Here is a 26,421-nt window from a genome sequence, read left to right as displayed (position 1 = left end):
TTACTGCCAGTAAACTGCTAGAGCCTTTGGCATTGGAGATTATATATTGGAGGATGATAGGACTGATGCTTTCCATGGTCTTCAAATCAGATTTCTAGAGGTGAAAACTTCTACATGCACTTCAAATGTGTGTACACCTTTGAGATAACTAAAATCCAGTATATGACCTCATTAGGCCCCATCCGAACAAGAATCAACTTGTAATATCTCACATATAATACTTTTTTTCCTTTAGGGCAAAATAATAGTCTCTCTATGTTACAAATTAAACTTGTGTATTATACATGAGATTTCACAGCATAAATATTTTCATTCTTGTTTGTGATAAGACCTAATTCATTACCTTACTGGAAGTACTGTTGGAATACAGCAGAAGCACAAAGATGGCCGACGCAGACTTATTTATTTTTTTAATTTACTTGGAAATGTAGGCGCACTAAGCTTGTTACATCTAATGATAACAACGTATCATTCCCACAGGGTGTTAGGAAATCAAACAGAAATCTCAGGAGGCACTTCTCTGTAACATTGTAGAGATTCAAACTGTGGAACTCACTTTTAGCGAGTTATATTCTCAGTGATATTTCAGTGCTGCTTGATAAAAACAAATAAACTAATGAAGCTAAAAGGCACTTGCGATCCTAAAGAGGAGCCAGGGGAAAGAGTCATTTGATAATTATAAAACCTGCAAGGCTCAACTAAAGAAATCTTCATTTTGGTTTGAAAAGCACCAGTTAAAACAGACTTTACTATAAAATAAGCAGAACTTATCAAAAGGCACATTTAAAGCAATAAAGGCAGTTTATGACTGTTTCTTCTTGTCCATAGTAAACCATTTCGGGGAAAAAAAGTACACTTGTTGACGGTGCCATCCGACTATGCAAAATAAGATAATTTCCACAGCATGACCACCTTAAGTTACTCTTTGGATACAAATGCTTAGGTTATATGATCATGCAGTGGGTAATGATTTCTTCTAACAAAGAGCTCAAAAGGCGACATGTGACCAAACCGCACTAAAATGCATATGCTCATGGTTTTTAAAACATTTTTTTTTAACCCATGATTAGGAGATTTTCTTTAGTAAAATCTTCATCAATCCATATATGAAATGAGATGGCAGGCGAGGAGTAAACAGGTGATTTCTGTTAACCTTTCAATAATAAACTTTACATTAACCAAAAATAAACCATGTTAATGTTTTTAAATACCACTTTTGTTATTCAGTTTCTTGGTTTAGGATGATGGGTTGCATCACGCAAAGCCCCCATTTCCTGATTTGTTGAGTTAAATTGATAGTTTTATGTTCTGCTGAAGTTTATGTTTTTGGGACAGAGCCACTTAAAATAATTTGTTTTGCAATAGTGGCATATAAAAAAAATGTGAGGGAGCTCTATGGTCTAAGGCAAGCTAATTTTTTAACTCTATTTTCCCATATCTACATTAGTAAACAAAAACAAGGTTTTTAGTATGGAGGGGGGTAGATATTTGACACAAAAAAGGATTAAAAACATACTCAAGGAGATCCTGCATACTCAAGAGATCCTGCACAGAAACTATATGGTACATTATACCCCTAGGGTCAGAGTGCATCCTTTAAGCCGTCCCAAAGCAACATTATACCACAGATCCTTTCACCACTCCATGTGTATATAAGGTTTATAACCCCATTGTGCTATTATATGGGAAAACACAGAAAAAAGATACCTCATACAAATATACGATATATACGATTCGAAAGATCACCACCGCAAGGTATATTGCCACAAATGAAAAAATAATTAGCGTTAACACTTTTCAACTTTACAGATGGAGAGACGCATTTTCAGTGCAACAGGTTATCAGTCATGATTCTGGTGACAACAGGTGAAGATGTGAATAAATCTTTACAGAACATAGGCGGTGCATGAGGCGTGTAAGAAAGTAAATTTCTGCTGTTCCAAGTGCACTAGTGTGAGGTAGGAGAGAGGCCTCCCAAGTTTACAAATAGTTGGAATAATAATAATAAAATAATTACCCTCTTAATTTTTCACAAAGTACTTTTAAAATGCCAAGTAGAGGGTTTTTGCATTGTATAGTTTGTATTGCATTGTAATGCATTATACACCTATACAGAGATTTCTTGTAGCTTTTGTACTACAAAGCATATATGTAGTGGCACTTGAAACAAAAGCTACAAAAGTCTCTGGATATGTGTATAATGCATAACAATGCAATAAAAAGGCAGGATGCCTTCAGCTTGATTAGAATAGGAACCAGAAAAAGCATGCCGTTGATCAGTCTAGAAAACCTGTAAGTGTTAAGTATGCTAAATATGAAATGCCAGGATAATACGGTTTAGCGTTTGTTCATTAAACCATCGGCAAACCAAAAGGTGAAAAACAGCAACTTGAAATGAAAGGACCATGTACATGCAGAGTTTTCTGACAATTCACAATATTGGATTTAGATTTTCTCTATAGTTTCAACGCTGTCTAGATTCTAAGAACTTTTACCACATAGTGGTAGTGTTTCAGAGCCTTGCAAATCATATAATAGACTTAAATTTTAAAAAACCATGATGGCTTGAAAGAAAAAAAAATAAAGTAGGTAGGATTAACAGTGATTACAATATTATTTGCTGTTACCAGGCCAGCAAACTGTCATGACCATATGGCTTTGAAATAGTTAAATGCTATTGAAATAAAAACAACATGAATGGGGAAATTAACAAGCATTTCATATTACAATGGTTAACACTGAAGACAGCAGCATTTGCATGTAATTTCAACAGCTACTATAGAATATAATAAAAAAAAAATACAATAATGTTATATAGCTACTGGGGACAGCCTGTAAATAGTGATGTGTTGTGCAAACTAATGGATCACAATCAAGTCTTAAAAAAGAATAAAACCATGGCATATTAGAGCACACTAAAACCATATTCACACATTTGTGAATTTTTGCTTCCATGGAGTGACCCTTACATTGGCATGGTATTAAGAGGTCAGTTTTCTAATCAAGACAATTAAAAGACACTTGAACACCCTGCCCTACAGAGTACTCACCTGCCCTCCCATTTTAAGAGGGACCCAAGTTTAATAATTGATATAAGTTTGCAAATATGAGCTCAGGGCTTTATGGGAAGAGGACCACAGAATGGTTCAAATTCATGCGAGAAGGTGGTCTGGTCGAAGAATCTTGCAACGTGTATGTTAAGTCAGCGTAGTTGCGAGGATGATTACAAGTATCAACAGCAAGACGGCTACACAGATAATTATGAAGATCATTTTCTGGAAGTCAGAGGAAAAGAAAGATAATTAACACAAACGCATTCACAGAGCTAAATATGCTAATTTTGTGGAAGACAATTAAGTTCACGCTGTTTTTTTACACCAAGAAATGTATGCACACGGCTTAAGATGGTGGATCCTACAGCTCAGGAGTACTTTTTTTACAACCCATCAACCAATGAAACAGCTGTGTATTTTCTTTGGCAGTGTTTCTCAACCGAATATGTTTGCAGTGAAGGTTCCCCAATATGAATATAGAATTCACTTTCTATATTAAAGGGTTATTGAAGTATTCCTAGGAGGACATGTTACAAGACAGAACTGTGCCAGGGTTTGGCTTAACACAAACAAATCAGTGCCATAAAAATAAATAAAATTGACCCCCAATTCATCACCTTCTCCTAACACCTAGCCCAGCAAGTCACATGTGATAATCCATGATCACCACCAATGCATGGTAGGCTTTTTTCTTGCTCTTCTCAATTTTGCTAGAGTTGGGCTAAGCTGGACCGTTCTCAGGCTGTTGCCTGTCCAGTGACTCTACAGGTTGAGAAACTCTGCATTATACAAGAGTTAATGATAATTGGAAACACTCTTGAAACAGGAAGTCACCAAAAGAACCATCACCAGTTCATTGTACAGAAACACCAAGTAACCACAGTAAAGTCCTCTCATGTCTATGAGTCAATAGTTTTTACATACATGCATTTCGAAGACACTTCCATGTTCGCCTTAAAAGAAATCATCATTATAGAAGACTATTTTGGTTGTCACAGGGGAAAAGGGGGCAAAGTTATCACTTGCAAAAACATATATTAACACTTTTTTAACCAATTTGGATTTCCTATATTGTACCCGATAAAGAGATCCCAGATAACTAACGCAACATAGTACGTGCCTCTAAATCCTGCTTTGATTTGTCATATGTTTCAGTGGGCACCCAAATGTATAAAATGCAGTACAGTCTCTGGGACTATTGTAACATCTACTGGCCTGGAAGTTTCTGCCCTCAGAAAACCAAAGAACTCATCAATATAACCTATTTTCAGCTTCCCTCTACATGCCTATTTTCCAAGATCAGAGCCATCTTCCCAATTTCATAATCCCAAAGGGCGCTGTGAGTTGCCAATGAGCAGAGTATATAACAGAATAAACCAAAGGTATATTCCCTGCGCAGAAATCATTTAAAACCAGCCTAGGTATTTAAACCTTGGTATCATTTTTCTGTACTAGATTATCAGACTTTTTAAAAAGAGAGAGAGAAATGGTTTGCATTTTCCAAACTGGCCACCAGAGGGTATTTATTTAAATTGCCGGGTAATATCTCAAACAAACTAGAAACCAAAATTGAATGGGAATATTTTTTCAGACTGGTCATAGAGAAATATATTGTCACACTAAACATTTCTTACTATGAGGATAAGTGGAAGAAGTAAAAAATAAAAGGTATGAGGTGTCATCAGGCTACTACATAATAAATAATAATAAGTGCGGTGACATCACTGCAACAATCATATTGTGAATAGGTCACAGAACACATGTGGAACACTACAGTAGACACAAAGTCATTTGGGTATATCTTGGCCAGAAAACTTTAATGTGGTACGTGTGCAGGAAAAAGAAATCCAGCGCATGCAAAGCATTTAGCAAATATGGAAATTAGCAAGCAAAGGAAGTTATCATAAGAGACCTTGAACCACAGCAAAAACTAACAAATCAATTAAGTATTAAGTGAAGTCCAATTGCCTTGACTTAGCAGAAATACAATAAGCATAATTCACAGTAAGTGATATCATCATTGGTTCACTCAAGGCTGTAGGCGCAAGATCTCTTACAGAAACAGGAAAGGAAACGAAGGGATAAGTAACTTACTGCCACATTGGCAGCCATGAACTCAAAATGGAAATAATCCCGAGCTTCATTTAAGGCCAACAGATAAACCAATAATTAAGGCAATTAAGCCAATGAGCACCAGCGCTAGAATGGCAGCTATCCATTGTTTCTGTTAAAGAAAAATGAATTAAAACACACACTTAGTCAGAATATTGCACACTGTTAATGTGCAGTCAGCTGCATATACTGAACAGTGAAGAATTAAAGTGGAAGTAGCAATATCTTTTTACAATTTAGTCTTTCAACACTGTTATGTTATTATTAAATAGGTTTTTGATGCAGATCCATCATTCTATAATCAGGTAAAGCTATGCACAATTATACTTTTAAATGCAATAAACACAACAAAAAAGTCAGGCAGGAGCGCATGCAATGAATGATGTAAGAACATAAAGTATTTACTAGCATTAAGTCTAAAGGCGGCTGTGAAGAGACAATAACGGTTAATAAGTCATATCCTCTCAGTTTGCCACTTAGTGTCCTAGTGTAGATTTCACATTGGTTTTAGTTTTTTGCTTTTTGATCCAAGCAGTTTTTAAAAGGCACAATGTGTACCTGTGCAAGATGTGAAACTGTACTAACCAAATTGACCATGAATACTGAATACTGCTGCGGGTCATAACCCAGATCAGAAAATCTTACCCGGCGAGACTTGCTCTGGTATTTCACTGCTTTTTTGGTCTCCTCTTTGGCGTGTTCTACATATTCTACAGCATTTAGCACATTCTTCTCTATGCTGTTAATCATTTCACCCTGGGTCAAGAGATAAGAAAGAAGTTGAAAACACAACTAGCATACATAATGACAATGTATTTTCAAAAAAACAAAGCAGAGAGGAATGTAGTTGGATGTTGAAATTGGCAGCGATTTCTCTCACATGGACATGATCAGGTAGGAAGGAATACATGAGGCTACCACATGTAAGCAAATTAGCCAGTGGCATAGGGGCCCAGCTGAACCATGTGGCTCTCATTGATCCTAAAGTACCAGGAAATTAATATTATATTACATCAGTGTATTGCTTAAACAAATAACTCAAGATATGTTCTGTTCCACAATGTGGGTTAGAAGGCCTCTAAAAACCTCAGAGCCATGCTACATTCAGATTCGTTATACAGAAGTCAAGTCTCATCAAACAACACGAATGTGTTATACATGAGATGTTCTTTGGTGTTCTGATTAAAATTATACCCAAGAGTTGTCAGACAACACAGAAACACGTTTCACATACTACCATATGCCTATACAGCTTACTGTAAGTAACCAATTTGCAGTGAGGCATTTGGAACTGGATGATCATGAAATGCTGGAAGAGGGCAAAATAAGTGATCTATTACCTGGACTTCTGTCCATCAACTGAGGTAAATCAGCAGCAAATAGCAAAGGGTTAAACAGTTTATCAGTATGTTACTTAACATCAATGACAGCTCAGCACAACAGCAAAGACTTCACATACATACAAATAAAATGTGATATTGTTTCAATTAATGCATTAGTGTTTTGCATTTTCTTTAGTTAGGTTGAAGCTGCATTTCTTCTAAAGTACAAAGAATAAAGCACACCCTGTCCTATACCGTATAAGCTGTACAACAGACAGCACCATTTGGGATGATCTTCACAAAAACAAAAGTATCCTGGGAGCATGGGTTCCCAGGTCTATGTGCCAATTAAAAAGCAGAATTTTTAATAAAAGTTACTCCAAGCGATGGATGACACTCCTCTACTTATGTTCACAAATTGTGTATTGTGTCTTCTGATATTAGGAACCTTCTCTGCTCCATCCAGTCTTGTACAACTAGAGCATGCTCTTGGTGCCCAGTATGCTGCTACCTTAACTTCAGTCTTTAAACAGGAATCACGTAAACTCAATAAATATATGCATATTATTAAAGACTTGATAACAACCTGAGTTTCTACCAACATTGCGATATCCATAAACATGTCATGTAGTTCTCGTATGCTGGACTCCAGCTTCATGATATCTTTGTGGCGAGATTCAATTTCATTCAGCGCCTGCCTTGTTATTTGGGAATCTGAAATGATCTAAAAAGGAATAAACCATAGTTTACCAGTTATTTTCAATTTTCAAAATACATCCAAGGTATGTACAAGTGATGACCAATGAGTACTTACATCGGATGTAAAGATTGAAGGGTTCCCAGACTCCAACATCTCCTCCAATTCTTCATCTGTTGTTGTTTTTCCAGCTACAAATAAGAGGCATGTATGAGCCTAAGCCTGTACCAATAAGGCCCCAGCTGGCATCAAATATTTAATGAGGTTCCACTCAGCTTGTGAAAAACAGCAGAAAATACTTAAATGTTACATGGGGCATTTAGCATAAAGTACTAGAATGAATTTTAACGAATTTTAACGATATGGTGTTGCCATCTTACTTATTTCAAGCTGACGCTGAATTCGTCCCTTGCTGCGCTCTCGGAACTGGACCTGCGTTTCATTGTACGCAGTCATAACTTCTCCAAATTTTCTGGACAATACTGTATGCTGCAAAAAAAAAATTGAAAAGGACAATTATACTTTGAACTACAGTTTTGGAAAAACTTCAAAGAGATGATGTAATGTATTAACCATTACCAATATGTCTCTAAAACCCCTAAAATATCGAAAATATATGACGTGTAAGAGATTATGGTATTGTAAAGACATGGTACCCGTTATCTTACCAGTCACTAAAGCGCGTTATGGTGTGGTTTGTTTTATTGCAAGAAAAAAAATGGCAGGGTCTTAAAACATGCTCTTCTTGTGAACTTACTGCTAGACATGTCAGTCTAAGCACAACATATGTACGATGTAACTGGACTGGCCAAAAGAAGCTAACAACCTTAAACGCGAGATTTATGATGCTCTGGCATGACCTTAAAGTATTAATGTTCCAAAAGCCTCCAATGTGGCTGAATTAAAACAATTCTGTCAAGAGCTGGCCACTATTCTTCCACAGCAATATGAAAGACTCATTGCTAGTGATCACAAATGTTTTATTGCAGTTGTTGCTACCAAGGGTGGCGCCACCAGTTATTTATGTTAAGGGGGCAGTTACTTTTTACAATGGGTGATCATTTAAAAGCTGCATTCATTTAATCATTAAGCTGTATTTTGTGTTTACACAGGTTCTTTTTGTCTTATATTTAGTTTGATGATGAGAAACACTTAAATGTGACAAATAAACAATAGAAGAAATCATGAAGGGAACAAATACTTTTTTTTTCACTCAAGCACATTTGTGCGGTCCAGATTTGTTGGTGTACCCCCTGTAAGCAGCTTCTGATAATACAGCATATTTATTCAAACATGAATACTGTAAACCGGAACAACCGCTACATGCTAATAGCAACTAATTGCTTTTACAAGGGTATATAAACATTTTTAAGGAATGAGATTCATTTATTTTACAACAGTGTTGTGTCTAGCTGTCAATGCATGACTGATTTAATTCATGCTCCATATACTGATGAAAGGAAACACCCAGGTATGAATATATATATAGCTAATTCTCAAAACAGCTTACTCCTGAAAAGGCACAAAAGCCATCTGGCTTGTTTTTAATCGCTAACCGTGGCTTTTGCAAATACAAAAAGAAAAAATAGAAAGAAATATTAGTAATTAATCTGCAGGTCCCCTAAAAAAGCCCCTTTTCAATGGCGATCCATTAACCTATCCAGTTATTTTCTCACACAAATAAATAAGAAAGATTTTTTTCTTAGTACTTTTGCCTATCTGCTGCTAAACGTTTCAGGGAACAATTAGACCTAAATAACCATTAATAGTTTATGGAAATATTAGAAAGGTGATGATCTGTAACAAGGTTAAAAGTTTTCTGTAATAATCAAGGCCATTTTCTATAGCACATGATAATATATCCTAAGTCAGTTAAGGGCTTAATACACAAAGCACCCTGGCCAGAGTCAAAATAAGACAATACCTGTGTTTTACGAATTCGTAAGTTTACGGAGGATCTATTGGAATTCTCATCTTGATCAATTGTTTGCTCAATGGCTGTAACAAAAATACACGGAAATGTATATATACATATATAACAGTGTTAGGGCAGCTTTGCGTAAACATGAATACAACATACCACCAAATACTCACTAACGTCTGCAGAATATATTTCCAATTGTATAAAAGGTTACATTTACCTCTGCAACACCAGCTTCATGCCAACACGGAAAGATCAGTACCTTGGAAAACTATTATGATCCCAATTTCATTGGTGCTATTTGAACATTTTTATCTACCAGTGACATCCAACCTGGGTCAAGAAGAATGGACCAAAAACCACTTCATCTCTATGTTAACAGATGGTACATATTTACCCCAAAACACTGAAAGAAGTTACTGTAGTGCAGGGTTGTCCAACCTCCGGCCCTCCAGCTGCTGCAGGACTACATCTCCCATCCTCCTCAGCCAGCCCCTTAGCTGAAAGAACATTATGGGGGATGTAGTCCTGCAGCAGCTGGAGGGCCGCACGTTGGACGCCCCTGCTGTAGTGAAAGGTCGCTCTCCCACACATTAGTATTTGGGGGTTACTTACGCAAGCAACAAAATGTCAGTTTGCGATTTGGAATGAAATAAAAATGTATTAAAATGCCAGAACAAATACATTGCCAACTTACACATATTGATTTTGAGTCTTTAAGTCAATAATATGTGAAGGCTGGTGAGGGTTTAGAATACCTTTAAAAAGCACTGTATTTCTCTTACAGAACTATTGTCTTTTTCAGTGGTTTCTTGATATGTCATTATATATGTATCAATTTGTGCTAATGTTGGATATAGGTAACAGAAGGTGTCAGTAGATGACATTTACATTTTATAGCTTACTTGATTTTTCCTATTCGGAGATGAGCTTTTGATATATAAAATACATTAAATTAAATTGTCCTAAAAATATAAAGAAATATTGATTTGCTAGACACTCTTAACTTACAAAAGGAGATGATCGGCCTTTGGTTAACAGATGACAGTATAAATGTGTTTTTCAATCTAGACAACAGAGTTGCTACTTTTAATTCTTTTGAGTACATTAACAATTAATGCATGTGTACACTCATCACCTTACTGTAAGAGCCATACCCCTAAATCATAGCGGGGCTGCCTGACCATCTCACTGATTAAACATTGCCCCTGTGGTTTTTTACAGCCCTATATATATGATATAAAACAGTTACGAATGCATTATAAAAAAAGGACTAAAGGACAGTGGTGGGAGTACAATTGTGGGGGCAGGCTCTCCTCCCTCTCCACAGGTGCAAACAGCCAGCTCCTGCACTGAAAGGGCAGTGGAGTGCCTCACTAAGGCGGCTCATACTTTGGTCCTCGGCTTACCTGAGATTCGCAAGATACACGTCACTACTTTAGGCTGCGGCCTACTCCGCGGGCAGGAGAGCAAGACACCCAAACGTAATTGGCATGCAACAACTGCATACAGTTAAGATTAAATACAATATATATTGTATTATATACACACACACTACCTTGATAATGAAATTATGAATTTAAATGTTTGCTATACATTTTAAGAAATCTGTGCCAACAGGTTTAATACAGTGATAATTCTCTTCAATTAAAAGGTTTTTTTTTTTCTTTGAAGACTTACACTTTAACTTTGTTCGCACTTTATTAGCGATATTCTTGATTTCTTTGTTAAGGCTTTCAAGATCTTCCTTGGTTCCTACATAAAGAAAAATAAATAAAGCCAGCTAAATGCCGTATGTTTGACACCAGATCCATTTGCTCTTAATGAATGTAAAACGCAAGAAATAAACAAATAACAGATACCAGTAAAACCACTGTTTTTAAGTAGATAAATCAGTTACCAGCACTTTTGGCCAATACCTTTTTAATCTTTTCCTACTCGTTGACATTCTGAGAAACCTCATTAGTGCTTAGGCTTAAATAGCTAAACCAGGAAACATTGTAATACATTAGACAAGGCTTTCAATTATTAATCATAAACAATTAAGTTTCTTTAGGTTAATAATCACAGCAGTATTGTCCACTGGAGGGGGGAAAAACATTTCTCCGGCGCTCATGTTTAGCTGTAATTTAGTGTTCCCACACATTATATATAGTTTTTTGTTTTTTTTCTTCAGGACAAGAAAGGTTTTCTCTAGAGACCAATATTTTGATCATATCAAATTTACTATAATTGCCAATTAGTTCAAGAAGTGTATTGTTATTTTAAAACTTTTTCATCTAGTCAGCCTGCACCCATGTCCTATTTGGGGCATGTTTGAAGCCAGCCAATTCAATTTATCCCATCAAATCTTATATTTTTGAAAACTAGACACCCCACAGGTATTTCAAATACTAGTATTTTAACTCTTTCCATCCCAGGATTCTTGGGAAGAGACAGCTCTAAATTTTAGGACTTACTGTGAGACGCAACATGTCTCTCAATATGGAGCTGGCGGTCGCTCTACAGAACAATCACAGCATGTCCTGGGATGTTTTCGGGGAAGCTAAATACCCTGATATTGAGGCGTTTTAGCAAAATCATTTGCTTAATTATCGCCTCCTAAGCTCTTTTAAAGCAGATGGCCGTCGTCGTTGTATATGGTGCACGCTGTCGCTCCTGCAGATTTTTCTTTCTAAGGCCATTTAATGCCAGGCATGTTAATGTTAACATCAAGGGGTTAAAGAATTGATTTTCATCACTACAATTGTCCCACTATGGTGGGTCAATCAGAGTATTAAAAAAAAGGTTGAGTAGAGACCTAATGCCTCCTAAGCAATGTGGCATTTTTCATGCCCAAATAAAATATGACAACACTTTTACAACAGGCACAAAAGACATCCAGAGAAGTGTGTACATTCAAAATCCACAAAATCCTTTCAGCTCCTACTGAGCTAATACAAAAAGATACTGATCTGCAGCCTGCGAGTCAGGGATAGACATAATTCTTGTGTCAGCAGTTTGTCATGGACAAAGAAAAGCAAAAGGACTAATTTTTAGTTACCTAACGAATGTCTTCTTTTCAATTCCATTACCAGTCCTATGCTGATGAAAAGTTTTATGTATTATGATTACATCCAGGATGTGATTTTTTAAGAGACTGTTGGCCAAGTGAGGAAAGCCAAATATTTTAAAGACTTAGCTACTGGTCAATTTCTTCATGTCTCTTACAAAGTTGATAATTTCTCAATCTACCCAGCAGACCAAGTCCACTGCCTTGTTGTTACATCTCTTTCACAGCCAGTATTTTACCAAACTACGTTCAACTGTGAACTCTCTCTCTCTCTTCGTTACTGCAGCCCCCTACCAACTGGCCTTCCTCGCCTCTCTCATCTTTCAGCCCTCCAATACATTCTAAACACCTGTCAAACCAATCTACGTCACCTCTCTCCATTTGCTTCTCCGTCATACTAATGGTTCCACATACCCTACAGAATAAAATCTAAATTCCTAAACCTTTCCTACAGAAGTCTCAACAATGCATCCCTTATATCTCTCCTCCAAATACCATGCCATTTTAGCTCTTTTAGAACTTAATTTTCTTAGGAACAATTGTGACTTCTTCCCCACTTATGTCTTCAGGATTTCAACCCTGCTCTATCCATTCTCTGGAATTCCTTATCAATCTTAATTCACATTGATGCCCACAATGCCTGGTAACCAACTGTCTGCATAAAGCTCTGAATTCCCCTGATGGTTGTGTGAGGATACAGGACTGTTTTCTTTCCTCCCTCAATAGTTGTTTTAGAGAAGCAACATCTAAATCTAGCCCAGGGGGCTTGAAAAACTGGGCCATATTGATTAGACATGGCACATACCTACATCACACAATGAATGATAATAAACACACATCAAAGTGCAAGATTTATAGTAGGGATCCAGAGCCTGTCCTGGTACCATCCTTCTGTTCTTATATTAGAATGTTTCATTATTTGTTCAACCTTATATGTTTAGTGTAATCCCAATCCTAACTGTCCTTGCCTCTAAAGACTGCTTAGTTTACAGCTTTCAGGAAATACATTACAGGTTCATGTATTCAGGCTGCACTAGTGAAACAAAACCAGGCATCCAGTATCATATCTCAAGGGAACAGTTACTGATACAGACAGGGAAGGGCTGTAGGTAAGGCTTGCAGAACGCCGGAACACACTGGAGTGATCTCCGAGCACAGGTGCCACGCCCAATATATTCTTAGCGAGACTATAGAGACAGAAACATATCTCAGGAGTTCTTACCACGCATCATTCATGCAAACGATTTGTGCTAGTGATTGAGTGTGACACACACCATACAAGAGCTAACCTATTTTGTAATGCAAGGTTGGTTTTATTGGATTGTGAACAACATTATCATGAGCTTTGAAATGGTGTTGCAAGATGACCATTTCCTTACACAATCACACTAGTATTGTATGATTTAGAACAGCAGCAAAAACATGTCCCTTTTCATGAAAACAGAAAGACCTAGACATGGATACGTACACGACAAAAAATGGCTCGGCAATTTTATTTTAATAAGTCTGTGAATGTGTTTGTTATTTTTCATAAATTACATTATCCCCATGTGAGCAGCAATAACTCATCCAAGACTAACCCCTCTATTGCTTTCTGTGGCTCATTTTAAAATGTATTTCTGAACCTCAAAGAATTATAGTTTTCTAGAGTAATGATTAACCCTTGTTTTAATTTAGAGAAAAGGGGAAACAATTAGGAACAGAAAATATAAAATAATCTCAATAATAAAAATAATATATTGTTCTTTAGGTAAATTCTCAGTCTGCCTGGGCTTTGCAGAGTATTTCTGGATAAAAATACATTGCACAACTTTTTGGCTCTGCTCCTAGACTTCACAGCAAGGATGGATGATGGCAGGGTTCAACCCGGAATTTCTCTAATAGATTAGATAACATATAGGAAGTTACGAACAATAACATGATACCCACTAACGGGCCAAACTATGAACTGGTTGAATGGGGAAAAGCAGATCTTCAATTTTGGATATAAAAACAGGAAAGCTTGGCATTGGCACAAACACTTTCCTGCATCTTTCTGAACCCTTCCACTAGAGGAGGATGCAATGTGCAGCCATCCATGCATTTAAATTACGTGGTTTTGTCTAGCAGAATGTGGGCAGCCACCTGTAAACTGAGGAGGAGGCCAGGATTAACTATAGATGACACTTTTCGGGATTTCGTACAATAGCACAGAACATTTTATTGGGGTGTTTCTAGCACAAATAATGTAAGAACTAATGGGGACTTACGGTCTTCAGGATTTGGTGCTGATAAGATTGTGCTGTGTTTCTTCTTCACCTCTTCCACATTTTCAGATATTTTAGTAATACAATTTCTTATCTCTTCTACCTAAGGGGGATTTAAAGAGATATATAAATAAAAGCACTTCTTCAACACAAAATCAGACTTATTTTTCCCATACACTGAAGTTAGTAAATCACAGAAACATTATAAGAGAGGTCAGTAAAAGTATGACTGACATGTCATGGTTGAGCACATAGGGAAAGCCTTTTCCATTGGCGTTCCCTCAGTCCCAACACGCTGACACTCTGACTCTGAGCAACGGGATAGGAGATTTTTTTCAACACTCAGGCGCAGGCAACGTATGACTAGCTAGTCATTGGAACCATGGTTTAAAGGTTTTTTCTTTTCAGCATTATGTACTGTGGCATAATATGCACCTCTTTTTCCGGACTCATGGAAAAATGGGTAAATTGTATTATACCCAAGATTTTCAGGTATTATTTTGCCCAAATGGAACAGTATATTTAAATACTTTAATTATTGGGTGTTAGGAGTTTTCCCAAAAATAGGCTTATCAAGAAATATAATGCAACAAGTAATCTGGGACGAGGCTCAAAACATTGCTCTCTCCCAACTTAATATGGATACATAAAAATAGAGCTGCAAACCATGTAAACAAGAAAATTATAGGATGATTCACATTCTGTTGCTTACTCTATGCGGTATAATGTATAAAAAACAATAAAGATTTAATTACTTTATTACATACTACTACTGAGCGTTTAGTGCAGTCCTTTACTCTCTCCTTGTTAGTTTCACTACAAAATTAGGGCATAGTTTTTTCCCTTTTCAAGGATTGATACCATATCTACTGTTACATATTTATTGTACTCTATTTCCTGGCATGTACAATGTATATGGGAAAAATTCATTATTTGTAGGTACACTAAAATCATTATTGCGTTGTTTCACATGAATGCCAATCCTACCATTGAATAATCATTTACTAAGACAGTCAGCTGCAAGCTTAAGATTCTTCAGTGCTCAAACAGTCTATAACAGGTCTACACAACTCTGGTCCTTGGGGGGGATACAAAGAGCCCATGAATTTTATATATCCATTTATACATCCATTGCCTGAAACACAGCCATGTCCTGTGCGCAGCCCTCGAGGACCGGAGTCGTGCAGCCCCGGTCTATAAAGAGTAGTGCTCTGATGGATCATTGTCAACATATGAGCCAGGCCACAAGATCACATACACTTTATTTAACCGTTTGATGACCACTGAAATATTTAAAGAAAAGCCATACCCATTGATCCCAGATATGCATTTTTGAGAGTATTAGGTGCTAAAACAACACTATATATATATAATTCGATTGTTCATTAATCAAAATTAGGTTGAATAATTGTTAGAATATTAGATCTCACCCTACCAGAACTAATATTTCAGTTGTTAATCTTATTTTTCACACTTAAAATGATGCAGTCGCACAAACAATTAGAGTTGTACCACCTTTTTCATTTATTGTTTTCCAATAAGGTAATGTATGAAAAAAGCAACCAGATTTCCTGTTCTGGCAGTGAACTTTTGGAATACAGGAAAAAGGTTGTTTATAGGAATGGAGGAAGCGTTGCTTAAAGGGACAGTACAATGTCACTGGCAGCCTCACCAAAAAAAAATAAAAATATTCAAGTGCTTGGCCCATTTAGCCGACAATATCTCCTGGAAGGGATAAAGGTGTTGTGAACAGTGCAGCAAATGCCCTATGCATTTGCAAGGGGGATATCATAATATAAATGGACCTCTCAGAGATCATATGTATTATAGCGCATACGATGGCTGGAGTGACCCTTTACCATCCTTAAAAACTTAAGCTCATACACTGAACTCTAGCGTACAGAATACATAGTTCAATTATGTAGAAATCGTTATAAATGCAGAAATGCACATTAAAGTAAAGAGGAAATTGCCGAACACTTCAAGCATGAAGCATAGATTATGATTATCATTCATTTTCAGTATGTCATAAAACAAAAGCAGCTGTACAAAGCTGCTTTCCGCTTTAGTATAAAATGACAGAAAAGAGTATATATTTATTTGTTTTATTTATTTTTATTGACCAAACCTTAAGAAATCTCTGTAATATATTTTTTATTTTAAATAAAGCAATGCCCATATACAAAATGTTATATATGGTTTCTTACACTTACACTGCCTCATGAGTATTCAAAAGCCAAGTTAAACTTCAATTAACCGATGGTCTTATGACTTCGAGCATTTATTGTTGGGTTAGTTTACAAGAAATATGTTACACATTTGCACATGACTTTCTTATTCTAGCAGATGGATACACTCAGTAAAAGAAAGTGTATCCCATAACATTATAGATACTAGCATATTCTCCTGAACGATGAATCACTGTCGGGTTACAATGTTAGAAGATAGTCATCTAGCCACACTAAGTTATCTCGTTTCTGTAGGTGTCAACATGAGGATATCATTGTTAAGAGTTTGCAGAACTTCTTTATTGTTAATATCTATGCTATAGTCTAGAGATAGTCTAGGGACATAGAGGGGCTAGTAAATTAGAGCTGCTTCGGACACTTGGATCATACGATAGGGGTAAGAAAGTTAGCAGCTCTGGCCCTAGATTATTTGCTGTGGACCGTGGCAATATTTAGGTTATGATCCCCAGTGATAACCTCCCTACTGATACAAGTCTAGCCAATATCTTCTTTTAGTGTTAGAAGCGTTAGCGTTATTTTCTTAAACCCTGAAGGATCACATTGACATGCTATCATTTTATTTGTGTATACTTTAAATGTTCACATAGAAAGTCCAGTCTGTTTTATTTATTGAAAAAATTGTTTGCCGATTTGAGGAAGACAGTGCTGTACCCTGGCAGTCGATGTCCTTTTGTCTGCTATGAAACGCATCTTTCCACTGTTTACTGTACATGGCGCTCAAATATAGCACTTTCCACTCAGTGGAATTGAAGCTTCAGCTAAGGAAAATCGTTTAGTGATGTTACTGGTGAGCGCGTGAAAATTGACAGCCTCCTCTGGACATCGTATACATGTAAACGCAATCATGAAACTTCCATAACAGCAGTTCGTGGTGTGCTATATAAGCTTGAGAGCAGAGGCTCTCTCTACCCAATATATTTGTTTGTCTTCTACGTATTGTAAGAAGCTCCATAAAATATAATAATAATAATAATAACACATCTCAAGTAATCCTCACTAGAAAGCCACTATTCAGTTACATTAGAAAGATTAGGATTGTGTTGAATTAAAAGGGAAGTCCCATGGAAAAATAAATAAAGATTTCTCTGACAATTAGAGTGTTTGTTTTTTTTTAAAAAAACCTGGTTTTATTTCATTTTTCAAGAAATAAAGCACCACAAGATTATGTAGTGCTGTTACAATAAGGGAGGTCTTTCTTATACTAGTTATATAAAGGTTGGTGGGAATACCCGCTAAAGCCAATGCAAAATGATCTTCCACAGATGAGTTAAAAGCTCTGTATCGAAAAGAAAATATAAAAATAAATTATATATATATATCTCTCAAAGGCTATGTTTGCCGTTGATGAGTAAGCCTTACCTGATTGAAAAAATCATCCATAAAATTTTCATTCTGAATAACAACCACTGTTTCTCCATCTTCTTCATTTTGTTTACCCTACATAAAAACAATATTTTAAATATTACAGATTGCAGTAGAACTTTGCCAAATAAAAGGCCAAACGGGGTGAGGTGGCCCTGGATAAAGCATAATTTACATGATGTTACATTCAACTCAGCTTTTAGTAATTAAGACAAAACAAGGCAGTAACATTTTGGATGTAAAGTTGTACAGTTCTATTAGTAACTTGAAAATGGCAGCAGCGTGGCTGGTCTCTATTAGGCGATAGGGGAGGGTAGATGAGTAGTGTGAGTGTGTGTATACTATAGGGTCAGAGTCAGTGTGTATATATATATAGTTTTGGACTCAGTGTGTGTATACTGTTGTATCAGTGTGCATTTGTGTATATGTATAGCGCGAGAGTCAGTGTGTGTGTGTGTGTATAAATGTATAGTGTCAGAGTCAGTATGTCTACTGTATTGTAGTGCCAGATTTAGTGTGTACATGTCCATGGTGTTAGCCAATCCATGTGTGCATGTGTATAAGAGTGTGGTGCTAGCATGTATGGTGTTTATGTTACAGTATGGCATTAGCACAAGTTGGAGTGTTAGAGTGTGTATGTTAGTGTATGGTGTTAGCATGTGTGTACACATTGAGGAAGAAAAAAAAAAAGCTGGCCCCTAACTTTTTTGGCTGGCTCCTAGATTCAAACAAAATTTGTCGAACCATGACCTAAGCCACTTTCACATATTTATTATTTGATATGATATTACATACTTATTTTGTTTACCTAAATAAACAATGGCAAGTTTTATTCACAAAAAAATACTATGAAGACCTATAAAAGTAATTGGTTATCAGATTTGCATCATACAGTGTTACACAACGCACATTTTATCCAGTGTGGTAATAATACATCTCATTGCTAATATTTGGTACATAGCTGAGAATGACTGTATGGCCCTGAAACAACCACAAGATGTTTACAAGATTGGAGAGTAAAAATATTAAAAGAAAAATAAACGAGAATTATATCTGAGAAGGCAAGATACAGTATCCCACATTCCAACCATTTCAAGTGGCAATGCACTTGACCTCTTGTACTCGACACTTACAGGGACGTTCCAAGGCTCCACGTATAACAAACCACTACTCAAGATTCTGAATGAGCAGCTTCTTTAGTTGTGCACAGCCCTTGTTCACACTTCTACTCCAAATACCAAACCTCTTAAGTTTACTGGTGAGCTCTGCAGCTATGGACTGATTAATAGACCTTACCTTTATATCAATATACATTTTAACATATCTTAATGGGCTACTGCGGCTCATATACGGTGATAGTATTTCTGTACCCTTCAACCCTAACAATTTTCTGTTAGAATCTGAAGACAAAGAGAAAACAAACAAAAAGGATTTTGGTCTTCAATGCCAAGGACAAACATACCGTAGTAAATTATTAAGATGATAAAAAATATATATAAACTGTATTGAAAATCTGATACAGATTAAATATTTTCCCCAGTTCATAAAAAAACAAAAAAAAAAAACAAAGAAAAACGAACCCAGAGTTACCAAATGGAATGTATTTCCCAAGGCAATGTCTAAATACGTCATTGGGAAATACAGATGTAAGTCGTGTCTGCACAAGCCAAATAGAGCCAAGTCATGAATAGAAGGGAAATACCTCTGTATATAAGGTATATATGCACCCTATCTGTAATTTAGCAGTTTATTTTAGGAATGCATGGGGCAGTTTAAACTGATAATTACAGAAATAATCTGGCAAACAAAAGTAAAGTAAAACTAGTTGGATGTAAATGGCTTAGTGAAACAAAGTAACATTCCCGGTAACGGATATAAAATGCATTAATTCATAAAAATTATGACTAATACTTCTGCTGCAGGTCATAAAATACCTTAATACACCTAAAACTGTTATGCGCTGTTTACATTACAAGGAATAAGCAATTTAGCCGAGTTTTTAATACACATAATGTGTATGCACAGGGGAAACGCGTCTTAACTTCCTTTTTCTCTGGATCTATATGGTTGTACTTTCCCATTAGGTTATCTTTTCCATTCTGTTACTTTGCAGATTGCTGTTGATGGTTCATACAGCCTCTGTAAAGACGGGGTGTGGAGACGGGAGAAAACCTTTGGACAGGAAATTGCTTGTATCTCCTCCTTCCAAAGGTCCCAGCTTTACAGGGATAAATGTCTAAACTAAATATCTCCAAAAAGAAAAGTTAGATTCACTGACTATTCTAAAGCACAGGCTTCTATAACACACTTCACTGTGCTAAACATTGTCACAGTGACAACTGCCTTTCTATTAACTCTTACTTTATAAATATACTAGTAACTTGGCAAATTCATTTTGTATCGTCTTGTTATAACAATATTATATTTTCCTACCCTAATCCATAACAAAGTTCTTCTGCAATGAATAAATGCACTCAATTTACAATCCTACACAATATGATGTCATTGATAAATATATATTTATTTTTTATTTTTTTTTTAATTTTACCCAGTCATTAATACCAGATATTTAGTTATTCAAAAAGTTTGCACTTTTAAAAGCAGCATCAAAAATCAGTTCATAAACAAACACTGCTTCTTATTCTTAAACAGATTCTCATTCAACGATGTAATACAAAACCTAATTTCTTAAAAACAAAGACGCATGTGCAAGATTTTCCAAATACTCTTGCTTTAATTTGGCAACCATTAGACATTTATGAAACTAATGAAGGCCATCATTGTTTCATACAAATAATCTGTTTATTCAAAAATCCCTCGCTGTACAAATTAAGCTGAATGCTTAGATGTTAAGACTATACAAATACAATAGAACATACAATAAATAAGATGCAACAACAGATTGGTGAAGTCTCTATAGAGAATCCAGTACCTCCCAGAGATGAATCCTACAGGATGTGTCTAGTAGTGAAACATGATCGATTTATTCCTCCCCCTGCCCCCACAACACAGCAACAGAAAGAAACAAAGCTCAGTCTCTTATAGCCAAGTATCTTTCCCAACACAAGAATCCTGCACTAAATCTGCTAATGGCCATCAATGTGTCTTGAGGAATGTTAAAGGGGAAAAAAATGAAGGTGATCAATTGTAGAGAGAGACAGGCTCCATTTAGCAAGCCAAATCTACTATATAGCAGGCAAGATCTTTCATAAGTATGACACACAGATGTAGTTAGTTGCACAACAACTAGCTGCAGTTTTCTTAAGAAAGAATTAGAAAGCCAACTGTAAACACCAGAGCCTTGAGCTGTCAAAAGGACACTTGGATGGACTGATCATCTCTGTAGAAAACAGCACATTTTACAGTTCTGTTTTTGTTTTCTAGGCTGAAATAAATAAAAAATATATATATATATATGCAAGAAATATAAATATATTTAAAGTCTATGAATCACAAAATGCAGTAATAGGTTTTTTTTTTTAAAGAAAATAAATTGGCACGTATTCTGTTTGCAAGCCATATATTGTGGAGCAATTGGGGGTGGGGGGGGAGTATAACTAGTGTGGAAATAGAGCTTCACTCAATGCAGGTAATAACAGTAATAATAAAATCAAGATTATTATTATGAATTAGGGAAAGGTTAGGAAAGTTAGGGATGTTAACATGCCAGTGATCAGTGCAAATAACGAGACATTAGGACAGTGGGTTTTACTCGACTGAGAAGCCCTCTGGTACTAAAACAGTTAAATTAGCGCAATGAGACGAAATTTAGCAAATCTGGCATATTTCCCAAGGAAACACCAGCTTCCAGAGTACGATGAGATCAGCTGATGAACAATTAAGCACAAAAAGACACCAAAACTATTGAATGTACATTGGTATTCAAAATAAGTGGATGCAAAAAAAACCCAGCAAAAGTAAAATGCAGACAATCTAAAACACCACCCTATAAACACAGTGCAATCAAGGGAAATCACAAAGAATTATATTAGACTTAAAAGAGAAAAACAGTAAGCAGTAATAACACAAATACATATAACCCATGGGATGGACGAGTTAAATATTAGTGATCAGAAGAGCCAGGCCAAGCACACTCCGTAAACAGCATTTACACTCAGTGCACACAAATGGTTAATAGGAAACATTCTCCATGAACCGTTAGTTTATTTAATCTACAGGATTCTTGAACTCCATGACTCACCGCTGACAACTCGGTCAGCCGGTCCTTCATGCCCGTCCGCGTTGATACCGTCTAAGTAACAGGTCTCCCGATATGTACCGTGCCGGCCACCGCCTCCTTCCCTCCACCCGGTGCCACGGCAACCACGGCTGTGAGGAGCAGGAGGGGTGGGAGAGTGCTGCACAAACGCACTGTCAGCGTAACCCCGCCTATCCTCCCCGGAGCAATAAACCTTACACATCAAAAGTACCCGGTGGGCGTGACTATGTAAATTCCCACGCCGTCACGTGCAGGAAGAGAATTCCTTTGCGTTCCAAGCCTCTTTGTGGACCGCTACATCGCCATCGTTCCGTTAAATTGTAGCCAGAAGAATTCTAGCATGCAGTACGTTATTTAAGTTTCTCCAGTCCCGATAAGGGTCATGCGTTTGAAGGGATATGCAAGCGCTCTCTATAATTTAATATGCCCTTATTCTGATTTACTCCTTGCGTTTCAGGAGCTGGAACTAAATCCACTGATAGATAAATATAAATACAACACAAATTTTCAACACGATTTGCACCGTTATTTGCACAGTGCACGTATTTTTTTTTATATATATACTTTTGATTTTTTTTTAAACGATTTGTACTACGATACAGGACAGGGCACAGACAATGGAACGGGCTACCGGACTTTGACGTACCCTGGAAAAGCCATGGTGGAGCTGGGTTCTCTAAAAAGGTCCTGTCTTTTTGAGGAGGGAGCTAGGTAGATCTTATGTGCCCTTCCAGTTGCCCTCCTGGAGGCCCTCTGGCCAGGGAAGCAAAGGTCCATGTATTCCTTTGGGGAAGTGTGACCCCAGAAGAAACGAAGAAGGGGGCCTAGTGTCCACCATGGCCCTCTGGCCTTTTTTCACAGCGGAGCCACTGAACCTTGGAGCTTCCAAAAAAAACCCTAGTAATTCACGTCTCGATCAAACTCGTGGGACAAATACAATGTGGCGATATCCTGCCTGCCTAAAAATAGATGGTAGTAATGAGGTCTGATTCAGTGTTAAAAGCTTAGTAGCGTAGTAGTGTAGTTATCATAAATTCTATTATCGAGCTCTTTGCTACAAAACAAACTATAAACAACTCAACGCATGTTTCACTGGCTACGTGCTGGCTTCAAAGTAGTCCTTGGGAACCGCCATGAACCCTCCCAGGGCCGAAAGTATCAGACAAATGCGTGAGACTTCCTTTATGAATGGATCCATCTAGTCGTCAATGAATGTGATGCTTTATTCTTGTAAAGTGATTCCTCATGATCGTTCAGAGACAGAGCAGGAGCCTCAGAAAAGATAAAAAAGAAATAACAGAAAAAAGTAGAAAATAAAAGTTAGAAAAGTGTGCCAACAGGTTGCCAGCTGACCTATAGTTAAATCTATAAAACAGAAAACATGCAGGGAATTAGATATTATGGCATTGCAACCCCCCATCTGAAAATAAGATCAATAACATTTACACACAAAAAATACAATTTACACACAAATAAAGCACAATTTAGTTTTCTTTATAGAAATGGGCTAATGTTAGCCTCTTGCTGTATCATGCACCAGCTTTTTTTGATTACAACTCCCATCGCCCTCAGCCAAGGTGATGATAGTTGTGGGTGCACAAGATGGGAGTTGTGGGTGCACAAGAAAAGCAAATTGTTGGCAAACTTGTGAAAATGTATCTTTTGTTATGTAAACGGTGTTTTTTTTTAGTGTCTATCATTTAGCATTATCAGTTAACCCTTTATTTTCTGTGTGCCTACATTGCCCTATTCTGTGTGCCGTTGCGCAGTGAAATGAGCGTGTCATGTAGTGCGTCCTGTACATTAAAAAATATATACTATAGCACTATGTGCTATTTCTGTAATCAGGAGCAGCTTAATATATTTTGGTGGGTTTCTTTGCATTTGTATGTAAGGGGCTGGTGAGCTAAGTTGGTAATTGCTCTGATGGCAGAGCCTGTTCAAACCTCAGGGTCGTGCGTTGAAATCCTGACAGGGTCAACTCAACCCTTCATTTTTCCGAGGTCAATAAATAAGTACCATTGATTGGATAATAGTAACATCTATTATTTAGCTACCGATTTGGTTAATTCCGAGATTGTATGTTAAAAAGCACTCTGAGTCCCACTGGGAGAAAGGCCTTATATAAATACTATTTGTTATGTGTTCTGTGCAAACAATCCTAAAAAGCATGGAAAGCTTGGTGAAAAAAGCAACAGAAAATAACGTTACCACTCCCTATGTCAGAGATTGGTGACCTACTGGTTGCGTGATAAGTGTCCAAATGATCATAGTGTAATGCGCTGGGTTGTTTTCCCTCAGAAAATATATACTTTTGTGGAGGTATTTTGAACCGGTGAGCTGCTAAACAGGCCTGACAAAATAAAATCTGAAAATTTTAAGCTTCCAAAAAAAAAAAAAAAAACAGAAAAACCTTTGCATGTCGTTTTTTGTTTTTTTTCCAAATTAAAGACACTTACAATAAAATATTTTGTGGTATTTTAGTTTGGAGACCATTTTCACAGAAAAATATTAGATTTTTAAATTTTTTTATCTAAATCATTATTTTAATGTATTAATTATAGTAAATGTTGGACTATAAGTCTAAAAACTGTATCAAAAGAAAGCTCTATATAACTTGTGTGGATGAATTAAAAATGTAAGGAGAATTATGGTAAAGGAAACAGTGTAAAAGTGCTGGAAAAGTCTAAGGTTTTTTGGCACAAAGCGCCCCCAGTAAAGAAAGGGTTACAATTATTTAATTATCAATCAAACATTCATAAGGCTTATGCTAGTATTATTATTATTATTTCTCTGCTGCTCATATTAAACACTTCATAAAATGGTTCATGTGTAAGCATTACATGAGAGCAAATGTTGCATATGGAATTTGCTTATAGGTTGCATGACCTATGTTGAGAAACATGTCTGATTTAGAAAAGTAGGAACACATAATCTTCCTTCCTCCCTGGTTGCCATGAAGAGATTATCTTCCCTATTCTCTCTTTTCTGGTAAAAGAAAGAAACCAATTATGAGAAGCCAGTGAAACAGGAAGGTTTCACGTAAACATATTTTCCTTTGTTCTTGTATTTGAATGTTCTATGATGAACAGGGAGATGTATACTGAGGCAACCATTTTTTTGTTTATTTTGGTATACAGATGAGTTCATGGTCGATGCAATAGTTGCAAGGTTCCCAGGTCCTGTGGCCGCAAACAAGCCCAAACCATCACCCCTCCACTATCATGCTTGACAGCTAGTAGAAGGTTTTTGTGCTGATATGCTGTTTGGTTTTCGCCAAAAGTGGTGCTGTGCATCTCCTGCTTTGTGGTTTGTTCAGATGTAACTTTGCAAACCTAAGCTGTGCTGCCATGTTTTTTTTTTTTTAGAGAGAAGAGGCTTTCTCCTGACAACCTTTCCAAACACACCATACATATTTGAATGTTCTGTGATGAAAAGGGAGATGTTGGTGGAGGGGTGATGGTTTGGTCTTGTTTGTGGCCACAGGACCTGGGAACCTTGCAACTATTGCATTGACCATGAACTCCTCTTTATACCATCAGATTTTCTCTAATTGTACTGTGAAGAACTTTAACATTTAACATGCTAACTGAGGACTGGGGAAGACTAGTCACCAGTGGCTGCCAGCTTCATATTAGCAGCAGTGCAATACATTTTTACAGACTTTGTTTTGGATTCGCTTAGTGATCTTCGAAATATATGTACCATGAATTCCCAAGAAAGCAATGCTTACACCTGCTTCTTCACAAATTAGGTATTTTTATTAATTATATTTACACCTATTTAAGTGGCATCTCGGTCTCTATTTTGAGAACAGCTGGCTGGTATACTTGCAATAAAGGCTTTGCCCAGTTAACACTCTGGGATCAGGTATAGTGAGCACGGAAGTGCCCCCCCCCCATTCATCCCAATAAAATCAAAAAAATAAAGCACAATATATTTTAATAAAACAAATTTATTTTTTTAAACAAACAAAAAAAGGACAGACAAGCTTTTGTTAGCTTCAGCGCCTATCACCCTTAGCAAGAATATTGATGAGCGTGATGAGCGAGTTGTCCTCTGAAGAGGTTGTCGAGTATTCTCTAAAAAGCACGTTGATCCTAGGTGATCTAGATTGTGTGCTCATTTGAGAAGAGCCCTCCTTACCCGTTGTTTCTGGAAGTCAAATCTTTATGTTATACACGACTT

At 36.7% G+C, this 26,421-nt stretch overlaps 1 protein-coding gene across 2 annotated transcripts; it reads right to left on the bottom strand.

The window, feature by feature from the left end:
* Positions 1-2,439: 2,439 nt before the first annotated feature.
* Positions 2,440-22,407, bottom strand: STX2 (syntaxin 2). 2 transcript variants are annotated; one of them, XM_053471713.1, is made up of 10 exons: positions 22,216-22,407; positions 18,012-18,089; positions 14,407-14,506; positions 10,786-10,860; positions 9,109-9,182; positions 7,565-7,673; positions 7,302-7,375; positions 7,074-7,211; positions 5,811-5,921; positions 2,440-3,275 (listed from the first exon to the last, which is right to left on the bottom strand). In XM_053471713.1, exons 1-10 carry the CDS (start codon positions 22,243-22,245, stop codon positions 3,198-3,200), a joined length of 867 nt encoding a protein of 288 aa, XP_053327688.1. In that variant the 5' UTR covers positions 22,246-22,407; the 3' UTR covers positions 2,440-3,197. The 2 variants fall into 2 exon arrangements, with proteins under 2 accessions (XP_053327688.1, XP_053327681.1); XM_053471706.1 differs by lacking the exon at positions 2,440-3,275 and adding an exon at positions 5,023-5,277.
* Positions 22,408-26,421: the final 4,014 nt, after the last annotated feature.

Source organism: Spea bombifrons, chromosome 1 (assembly GCF_027358695.1).
Source record: "Spea bombifrons isolate aSpeBom1 chromosome 1, aSpeBom1.2.pri, whole genome shotgun sequence".
Taxonomy (NCBI): domain Eukaryota; kingdom Metazoa; phylum Chordata; class Amphibia; order Anura; family Pelobatidae; genus Spea; species Spea bombifrons.
The sequence above is the reverse complement of the archived record's forward strand: the minus strand, read 5'-3'. Positions and strand labels throughout refer to the sequence as shown.